Source organism: Pseudonaja textilis, chromosome 2 (assembly GCF_049901715.1).
Source record: "Pseudonaja textilis isolate UNSWEBS1 chromosome 2, rPseTex1.2, whole genome shotgun sequence".
NCBI classification, from domain to species: domain Eukaryota; kingdom Metazoa; phylum Chordata; class Lepidosauria; order Squamata; family Elapidae; genus Pseudonaja; species Pseudonaja textilis.
Genome location: NC_141991.1, coordinates 224,222,906 through 224,233,461, shown reverse-complemented (window position 1 = coordinate 224,233,461; position 10,556 = coordinate 224,222,906). Strand labels below are relative to the sequence as shown.

Here is a 10,556-nt window from a genome sequence, read left to right as displayed (position 1 = left end):
GCCCAGCGGAGGGTTTAGGGGCGGCGAAAATGGAGGAATAAAAGAGAAAACAAAGGTCGACGGTGTAGAAGTTGGTTCGTCCCCATTGAAACGATCATTACCAAATCATGTTTAAAGAGAGAGAGAAAAAATCCCACCGTCTTCAGGCATGTTATATTTTTTAATCGCTTCGCCTTTCAGAAAAGAGTTTCTTGTTTTAATCTCGGTGAAGCGGGAAAGGCTCGGTGTATTTACTCTGCTGCCAACGACCGAGCCGGTCTTCACGGTCAACCCGCCCGCCCCCAGGTGTCCTCGGGTGGTCCGAGCGGAAGGTCCTCCTGGGAAAAGGTCCAGGCTGAAGAGAAGAGCCAAAACTTAAGAGGCCCCAAGACCTCCTCGACCGAAGCACGCCCCGTTGAGCACAAGGGGACAAGCAGCTGATTGACAAACCTCGGGATTGGCGTTCACTTACATCCCGGCAGGGTTTTCAACCAACCGGCCTTCTGCCGGGCGAAACCCCGACTCGGGCTTTCATTTCTCTGCTTCCCAGCGCATAAAAGGGTTGGGAAGAATGTCTTCTTTGGGGGTCCCCCGTCCCCCCCCCAATCGCGCGACCCTCCCCCTCTCCGTTCTTCCTTGACTGGATCCTGCGCAGCGCTTGGACAATTTCCCTCACATTTTGGGACATTTTCCGGCGGCAACGCTGGAGTTCGGATCTCTTATTTTTATTCCGAAGCACTTTCTCTCCTCCTCTGCTTCCAGTTTAAGAAGAAACAAATGACAACTGCCCGCCATTCGGAGGGGGAGGGGAAAGGCGAAGGAAGGTCTGAAGCGGTCCGGTTGGCGGGGCGGGGAGGGGAGGAGTTCCGGGGGCGCCCCTCCCCCCACCCCAAGGTTCCCAGCGGGTCTTTTTAGGCCCAGAATGAGGCTCCGGTTTTGCCGCCTGGCCTCTTCTCGCTCGCTCGGATCCCGCTCCCCGAGCTCCCCCCCGCCCTTCATCCCGCCGCTCTTTTCCCGGTTGTGTCGCTGACGTTTGGAGCCATGTGACTCTCCGCTGCTCTCCCCGCCCCGCCCGCCCGCCCGCGGGAGGAGAAAAGGCCATCCCCTTTGGGCACGGCTTCAGCCTGGCCAAGCTCGTCCGCGCGCTCCGCTGCTTTTGCCAGCCTCCCCGAGAAGCGTCGCGGTTGCTTTCCCCGCAGGGTTCATTCCTAACTGAGGGGAACGGCGGAAGGGAGCAAGCTCCCGGCTCGCCCACCCGCCGGAGAAGCCATCCCCTCAGTCCGGCAAGCCAACCCTGGCTGGTGGAGGAGCGCCGGGCCCAAAGCGGCGCGCGGCTGACCGGGACCGACACCTCCCGCGGGCAGCTGCCCCGCCGCCTCCCCGCCCGCTGCGCCCATGCCCGGTTCCGCCAAGCGATGACTCTGAGCGCGGAGATGTCCGCCTCCGCCTTGGCCGAAGAGACAGACATCGACGTGGTCGGGGAGGGAGAGGACGAGGGGGGCGGCGACGAGGATGAGGACGACGAGGAGGAGCCCCCTCCTCGGCGTCCCTACGACGGGGAGGAGGACGAGGCCATCTCACTGCCCAGGTCCCCGGGGGGGCGCGCGCCGGCAGGGTCCCCTGGCTCCGGCTCACCCTCCTCGCCCTCCTCCTCGTCCTCCGGCTCCTCCTCGCAGCCGGGACCCTTCAGGGCGGCGGGCGGCGGCAAGAGCAGCCTGGTGAAGCCTCCCTACTCGTACATCGCGCTCATCACCATGGCCATCCTGCAGAGCCCCAAGAAGCGGCTGACGCTGAGCGAGATCTGCGAGTTCATCAGCGGCCGCTTCCCTTACTACCGCGAGAAGTTCCCGGCCTGGCAGAACTCCATCCGCCACAACCTGTCGCTCAACGACTGCTTCGTCAAGATCCCCCGCGAGCCGGGCAATCCGGGCAAGGGCAACTACTGGACTCTGGACCCGGAGTCCGCCGACATGTTCGACAACGGCAGCTTCCTGCGGCGCAGGAAGCGCTTCAAGAGGCAGCCGCTGCCGGCGTCCGAATTGCTCCTACGCGGCCTCGAACCCTCCGCCGCCGCCTTCCTTCACCCGCCGGCCGCACAGCCGCCGCCGCCGCCGCCGCCGCCCGGGCACCCCGGCCAACCCCCAGCGTACGCCTACGGGCCTTACAGCTGCGGCTACGGGCTCCACCTCCAGCCCTACCCGGCGCCCTCGACTCTCTTCGCTTTCCAGCCCCAGGAGAGGCGGCCGTCGGCGTCGGGCCCCGTCCTGCCACCTGCCCCGCCTTCCCTCCTGGGCCCGGCAGCGGCGGCGGGACCGGAGCTGGCCCGGACTACCAGTTTCAACTACGCGGCCCAGCTCGGCCCGTCGCTGGCCGCTTCTTTGCACGCGGCCGCCACCAAGACCACTTCGGCCTTGGCGCGCTCCCCGTTCTCCATTGAGAGCCTCATCGGAGGCAGCGTGAGCCCCGGGCTGGGGAACCGCTGCGGGTCTCAGGCCGCGGGGCTCCCGGTCCTGGCACGAACTTTGATGGCCTCGCCGTCGCCTTCGCCCTCGCTGGCTTCTCCCGCCGCCGCCGCCGCCGCCTCTCTGGGAACTCTGCCCCACGGGGCGGCCTTGGGCAGCATGGAAAACTGCGCGGCCAGGATTTCCAATTGCTAGCTGCCTGGGCCAGCCTCGTCTCCCTTCGGCTTTGGAGAGCAGCGACGCGGAGAGACCTTTCCGGACAGATCGACTCGCTGGTTGGTTTCTCTGTGCCCTTTTTCCTCGCTTGTCTCTGGCCTTCCGGTCTTCTCCTTCTTCCGTACCTCTATTTATGCAAAGCCATTTCTAGATGCTGCAGAGACAGATGGCAGAGAAACGGTCCTCGGCTCTCTGCTTTGAAAACAGACGCCGTCCTTCCCCCCCGCCCTTTACAATATCTTCTTTTTTAAAAGTTTTATTTACTTTCCGCTGCAGAGCGCGCTGGAGTCCCCCAGGAAGGAAGGAAGGAAGGAGGGGGGAACATGGGAATCCAGCAAAAATGGTGAGAGAGTCGTCTTTTGCCGCTCATTCCCCGCCCCACCCCCCCCGTACATCTTCTGCACGGAAAGATCAAAATGTTTACATTAGAAGAGATTGTCATTGTCGTTTTAATCTGGGGTATGTATGAATGGAAGGCTCTTTGTCTTTTCAGTTTGTATTTTATGCATATTCTTTATCAGGATTATTGTTAAGAGGACTGACAAGTTTTATTGTACCTTCCATTTTTTTAAAAAAAAACAAGCGCTTTTTTTTACATATTTCCGGAAATAAAGCAAATGATTTTTCAAGAAAATAAATCCCGCTATTGGCTTTAGGCTCCAGGTCTTTAGTGTTCTGCCCTGTGAAGATGTATTTGTAGTTCTAATTCTATCAATATTTAGGCAGATGAATAAAAATAACAATAACAAACAATAATAGCAGCAAATGTTTTCTCAGAGGAGGTATGGTTCTCAAGATTTAGCCATAACTTAATCCTGATGAAAGGTCATTAAATCTTATCATATTTCCATGAGATTAGCAACTTTGAAATGAAGTTGTACATTCCCCCTTTCCTGCAGTTGGTCTTCAATAACCCCACAGGCTCATAGTTGAAATCAGTGGGACTTCCTTTGTGCTTAACTGTAAGCCAATAGGCTTATGGTGAAAACTGAATTTAACTACCTCATTCCTTGATCTACCCTGGTAGAAACCATTATAATGCAGCAGACATAGAATAATATTTTTTTTAGTTTTCCTAAACAAATAACTCAAATGAGGGTAAGGAATAACCAAAAAAACAACAACAACAAGGAGCTCTTTTAAAGATGGATAAAGTCTGGTAGCTGTAAGTTATAATCTTCTCTAAGGACAACCTTGTGTATTTGAAGCAAATGAATGTAAATTCTTTCAAGGATTTCAGAGTATAATGAACTTGGCAAGCTGGTCACATTTGTCTGTGTCCCCCACCAATCTATGTGATAGATTATAGATGAAGGGCACCCATTTATGGATTTAGCATTTTAAACACACAAATAATGCAGATATCTGCCTACCTTCCCAGCATTCATATTTGAATAGAAGCATGCATGCATAACAAAAAAAAAAAAAAACCCATCCAATTAAACGGAGTTGCCTTAACTGCAGACAAATATTCAGCACTTACTATACTACTTTTAAATATATAGAAGTATAGAAAATGCTTTGAGCTGGTCTGGCAATTTGAAAGCTGATGAGCAGTTAAAACAGATTTTTTTAAAAACTTACATGTTGCTAATTATAGGGTAAATATAGTAACTAGTCTGATGTATTAATTTTGAAATAATTTTCAGTTCAGACAAAAAGAGCCTTTTCCCTGAAATGTCTGCATATACCTAGAAACAAGCTACCTCTACGATATTTTGGTATTTCAAAAAAAAATTAAATTTAACACAAATGTTAAAGAATTCTAAAACCATATTCCTAGTTATGTTTGCCTTAAGTAATCATTATTAATTTGTAAGGCATATTTGAATACTGTTCCATTCTATAGTATACTGTAAAGGAGCAGCACATTCCTTTGGGGGGAAAAAACCCTATATAAATAAATGCTTCATGTATTCTTTTCCAGAAAAAAAAAAACCACCATACAGAGTTGTTCAGAGCTTTAATAGCCAGGTATATGGGAACTCGGCTGAAAAATGTTGTGTTATCTCGCTAAAAACTTGATTGTACTGTAGCAATCAGTGCACTCAGTGCTCTGAGCAGGTGCTTAGCAGAAAAACAGGAAGCCAACACCTCTCTCCTGAAACTCTTTAGGTATAACTATGAATACTATGATGCCTCTGGCAAAACTTACCTGTAGAACTCTGGATCTGGCTGCCTAACTTGAGTCTACTTTTCCTAAACTGTTACAATCAATCATTTCCTTAGTCCCTAAAACTGTTGCCTAGATTTTTGGTTATGTGCAAATTTGTTGCTCTCAGTTAATGTTTCAATTCGAAGACAATGCAATTTATTTGTCAAAAAGTCATGGGGATAATTTTAAAGTGCTGGCAACACTCATCTGCATTAATATTGTTTGGTTTTCCTAAGGATTCAGAAGGCGGCAACCTTTCTTGGGAGCAAATAACCAATGTCTATATATATTTTAAAAAGCCAGACTCCTCAAAGATATAAACAAAGTGATTTCTAAGTGGATTTTCTAATTTCCTAAAAACTCAGGAAACTATGCTGATCTTTCATTTAGTAACGACCTACATTGTCATTTGTTCAAAAGTTCTCCCAGAAATGATTGCAAGTTGGGGAGGATTTGTGAGGTGTGTATTTGGAGAGGTGAGAGACCAAAGCTGAAAGACAAGCAAGGACTGCTGCGTTTAGAGGCCTTTCTCTCCTGCGGGCGCGTTCTCTCCCTTGGCCATTTTGTATCGGCGGTGAGGGGCACAGCCCGTGGTTGAAGCTTGGTCTGAAGGTGAGCTGCTCCAGCACCTCTGTGTTTTGTTATAGCCAGATTTCTCTGGGGGAATCCTCCACTTTGCGGCGGTGACCCGTGCCCTTCCCTTCCAGCCTCTGCCCTTGCTGGCCTGCTGGAGGCTGCCTGCTCGAGGCCGCGGCCCTGGGAAGAAAGGGACCCCCGCACCAAAGGGTCGGTAGTGAAGCAGGCAATTCAGTTCGGCCAAGCTGAGGACAAACCCGTACCGTCTTTTAAGGCAGGGGTCTCCAACCTTGCCAACTTTAAGCCTGGAGGACTTCAACTTCCAGAATGCCCCAACCAGGCTTAAAGTTGCCAAGGTTGGAGACCCCTGTTTTAAGGGGACTCAGAAGCGGCTCGCTGAAGAGGGACTTTGCTCCCGTGCAGATTGGAGTCCCCTTTGGAGCTTTGAACGCGCAGCCACAGGAGTGAGGCGTTGCGGAGATCAAGCCGAAACCCTGGGCTGAAAAACAAACAGGGAGCAGGGGTATTGTCTCCCCACCCTTCCTCCTCCTCCTCCTCCTCCTAATCTTTTTCTCCCCAAACTGCAAAGTGTGGTTTTATTAAGACGCTCCCTTTCCTCTCCTCCCCTCCCTCCCCCAGCTTCAGGGAAGAATTAGGCTGATTTAGAATTAGAATGACTTAGCGAAGGGAGAGCTAATGTTTCAGTTCGTGGCCCGCAGAAGGACCACACAAAAAGCCCCGTCTTTGCTGACGGGCTATTATGTGTCGCGTTGTAATCTAGGGACCGAGTTAACCAAATGTTATCTATTGGAAACGTAATGAAGGCCTGCTGTACGCGGCCGGGTTTTTCCCAATGCCACACACGGCGTTGCTTAAGCAGCCGCAGAGCTGCTATCTCGCCAAGGCATCTCTCTCTTCGCTTTCTTTTTTCCAAGGAGGGGAAAGGAATGGCTGCGATTCTTTTCGATTCGGCTGTGGTCTTTTTCTCCTTTCTCGTCTCCAAAAATGTATTCCCCATAAAGTTTTTTGTTTTTTGTTTTACCTTTAATTCTAGCTCATCCCTGATCCCAGGCGTGGCGTTTTCTTTATTTTATCGCAAAAACCAAAGAAATCAAGGGGCAGGCCCACTTTCTTGTCAGTTAAATGCTTCAGAATCATGAGGGGCGCCTGGGTTTGCTGTGAGCAAAAATAGACTTCTCTGAAGGGGGTAGGAAGGGGGTCACAGGCCCTCCTGATCTGCAACGCCTGAAAAGCTGCCTGAAAAGCTTTTGGAATAGAGCCTTGTTTCGTTTCCTGCGATCCAACTCTCCCCTTTGCGGTCAGTCAACTTCCCAACGTGGAAATTTTGTTATAGAACAAGATGCTTATTATTTATTCCAGGCGGGAATGATGGAGCAAAAAGCATTCTGCATTTTTGCATTCTGACTATTTCGGATATTAATTGGTTAATATGAATAAGGGGATTATAGTCTCCCCCCCCCCTCCCTATTCTAACTCCACAAATCTTTCTCTGGGAGAAAGGAACCTGGTTATTTTCCGCATAACCTTTTTCTAGAGTTTGTAATAAATACAATGGCAAGAGGATGCTTTTTTCTTAGTCCTCCACCCGCCCATCTCCCTCCATCCCTTGATGGTTCTTAAACCACTAGCGCCACTTTTTGGGGGTCGGGTTTTCTCGCTCTGGAACTGATTGAACATGGAAATGAACTTGGATGCAGATGTGTGCCTTAAATCTTGCCCACTCGTGGAAACCTTACCCCGATCGGTTTGGGTGAAGCGTGGGCGTCACCTTGGGCCGGGAGGGATCTGAGCCCGTGGCCTTACTCCTAGATCCATCCCTGCCAGGGGATCAGTTAAATAAAACAGGACTACTTCTCCTCCGGAGAAGTAATAGGCCTAGGACCGGAGCCTGCAGCTGTCAGGATTTCTCAACCTTTAATGTCTAGATCCCATCAGGAGATGGGCGGGACAGAGAGCGAAATAGAGCTCATGGCGACCACCTCTCTGGATTTTCGTCCCCATAACTCAGTCCTTAAGTGAGTTTCCAGCTTTTCGAGGTGCACTTACACTTTCTTCACTTTTATTGCCTCCACTTTCTTTTATGCTTTCAGCAGGTAAATCCAGGTTGTGCCAAATGCAGTTATGGTTATACTATTATTACACTACATGCATTTTCTAGGCTCAGATTAAATGCCAGTATTTTGCAACTGCCTTGGTTATCACTTTTAACACAGACTCAGAGCTAATCTATTTCTCTCTTTTTGTTGTTGATGTACAGTAAATTAATAATCACCCTAGGTGGTCAGGCTACATCTTATACTAGTTTACTCAGAAGTAAATTCTGTTTCATTGGATTGCAATTAACTAGATAGAAGGGTCCTCTGGAGAAGGACTTTGGAAGTTAGGGTTCTTTCAACGTGAGTGATTTGTCACGTCACCCAGTCATAGCGTGGTGTCATAAAGCCGGTCAGTGACTGGGAAATGGGCACAGCGAGGGCTAGATGGTGCTATCAATCACTAAGCGGGATTTCGCAGCAAGACCAGATCAAGGACTGCATTGAGAGAGTACGGGGCATGTCTTTGGGTTGGCCTGGGATCCCCCTGCATGTGAAAAAGGACCGAGTTCCCAGCCCTGATGGAGACACCTATAAAGCCGGCTCTAGCACTCCAAAATGGAAATTTGCACTCCACAAGCAAATTCTCCACGAAGAAATAGGATTCACTTTTGTGCCCTCCAAACCTACTGCTTCCTGAGGCTGCCTCCTTCTGGCCTTGGTCTTCTGTTCTGTCCTGTTCCACAAAGGCCAGCTGCTTCTAGTCCACAGGAAAGAGACTCTGGTCACACCACGGAGGAAAGCAAGGGCTGAATCCCCTGCATCAGGGCGCTTCCTCGGTTGTTTTCCTTTAAACCGAGCCTTAAGCCTTTCATGGCCCAGCAAAAGAAGCCGAGGGCCAGGTACCAAAAGGGAGATCTGAGGACCTGTGGAAGCCATCTGCAAGCCAACAGGTCGCAGGTGGTGAGCTCTAGGCTCTTGCTCGGTTTCGCAGGGTTGCCTGCTCTTCCTGCAACTCGGTGTCCTTTTTGGGAGGGGGGTCTCCATCCCCTTCCAGGGGAAATTGGTCGATTGCGTGGAGAAAAATCCTCCGAGTAAGCAGCCATGTCCTGAATTTTACTCTTTTAAGATGGGAAGCAGCGGAGGAGGGGCAAAGCAGGCCAAAACCCAGCTCTCAGTGGTTGGCGAGTAAAAGTCGAAAGCCAGGCTAAACTGCAGTGGCGGGAAGAAATGGGGCTTGCGGGAACCTGACCGGGACTCTCGCATCGGGGTCTCCTCCCTCCAGCTTGCTCTGCCTGGGGCTGCGCCCTTTGTGCGCCTCAGCCGAGGAGCTTAGCCCTGCATTTCTGCTTTCGCTGGGCTGGAGGGCTCTTTGGGCCAAGGAAAGAGAAGCAAGATTGGGGTGTAAAGGTCGCTCCCCGGGCCTGGGATAGGGACAGCTGGCTTAGAAGCCTGAGTAGATCTGTGAAGAAAGGTCAGGCCTTCTCTGGCTTGCCCACACCCTGCAGAGTTGCTCTGGGCCTTGTGTGCCTTTGGTGAAAGGCCAGCCAGGGCGGTTTGCTTAGGCCTCTTCCAATTCCTTGCTGGGCAGGAGGGGATTTTGGTGCCTGGAAATCTAAGAAACTGTTTTCTTAGTCTGTGGGCCCATTCAGCAGCCACGTTGGCTGCCTTCACAGAACAGATCGAACTTGTTGACTAAAGCAGGGGTCTCCAACCTTGGCAACTTTAAGTCTGGTGGACTTCAACTCCCAGAATTCCCCAGCCAGTGTTGCTGGCTGGGGAATTCTGGGAGTTGAAGTCGGCCAGGCTTAAAGTTGCCAAGGTTAGAGACCCCTCGACTAAAGTAACCCATTTTGTGTGTTCACTCTACCATAAGCTAACCAATTTTTCTGGATATGCCCAATGTGCTAAACCATAAACAAGCAAACTTTTGCCAAGGCTAAAACTAGTTCAAATTTACTCTGTTGAAAGAAAGCAAGTAAAGACAGGAGCACCTCTCTTAAGATTTCAAGCAAGAATTTTCCCACCTCTGTTTAAAATGTCCAGGATTGACTCAAATCCATGTGCAAGCCAGTGTGTGGGCAGAGTTTGATCAAAGACGTCAAAATGGGTGGTGTTATAGAAGCTCTACCTGATTTGTATGCCCGGCACATAAACCCTGCGGATCCCTGGCTCCTGCACTGTACAGAATTGATGCCCTTGTCCTGAAGACTGTGGATCTGGGGAGAAGGACCTCAGTGGTACCCAGTAGGGCAATGCTGAAGCCACACGTACAGGATTCCCCTGTTGTCAAAAGACTGCTGCTGCCTTGCCTCCTCCTGTTCTGTAAAAGCAGTGGAACCGGCAATTGCCAGGGCTCGGTGGAAGGAGAAGCGGTGAGAAAGGGCCTCCCAGACAAGCTGAAGCTTTGAGCAATTCCCATTCTTGGCACAGAGATAGGACTGGGAATAATAAAAAAGGAGAGAAGCTGTCAAGAGAGGTGAGTTTTACTCAGAGCCTTTGGAAAAAATAATACCCATAAATTCTGGGTGTGTTTTATTTTGCTTTTTAGCAATGCATGGTGTGCTGGGGAAGGTGCAAGGATTTCAAAGTGAAGCAAAGAAGACACAGCAGCCTTCCCTGGAATTCCAGAAGGCAGCCTATGCTGCAATTAATTGGAGGGGGAGCGGGGAGACTGAAGAAGATACAATAACAGAATTACAGGCTTGGAGGGACTTTTAAGGTCTTCTAATAGTCCACCCCCCCCACCCCCCATGATATTACACCTGGGATAGCAAGGAGAATGAAGTCGAGGTCCTTTCATTGGACCTCCTACTCACAAGGGCCTCAATTATGAGTACTGCCCAATTTCCAAATCAATGGGTGTTGGTTTGGGTTGAGCATCCCTGCAGTTCTAACAGGAGGCAGGCCTCCTCCGTGAATGCAGACACGCAGGGTGGCTTTATATGTTTGTTATTTCCTCCTTGCTACTTTTAGCAATTCTGCAACTGCTAAAAGAAAAGAACCTGCGCCTAGACAGCCTGGCTCAATTCAAACAGCCCATGTACTGCGTTTGTGTGCGGGAGAAGTTGAGCTACAAACCAGCCAACCTGTTCCCTTTAGGCTCAGATGTTG

General features: G+C 50.4%; 1 protein-coding gene across 1 annotated transcript; it reads left to right on the top strand.

The window, feature by feature from the left end:
* The first annotated feature begins 1,093 nt into the window (after nucleotides 1-1,093).
* Nucleotides 1,094-3,308, top strand: FOXD1 (forkhead box D1). The gene is made up of 2 exons (XM_087927140.1): nucleotides 1,094-2,716; nucleotides 2,934-3,308. The coding sequence occupies exon 1, from the start codon at nucleotides 1,395-1,397 to the stop codon at nucleotides 2,634-2,636; it is 1,242 nt and encodes a 413-aa protein (XP_087783266.1). The 5' UTR covers nucleotides 1,094-1,394; the 3' UTR covers nucleotides 2,637-2,716; nucleotides 2,934-3,308.
* Nucleotides 3,309-10,556: the final 7,248 nt, after the last annotated feature.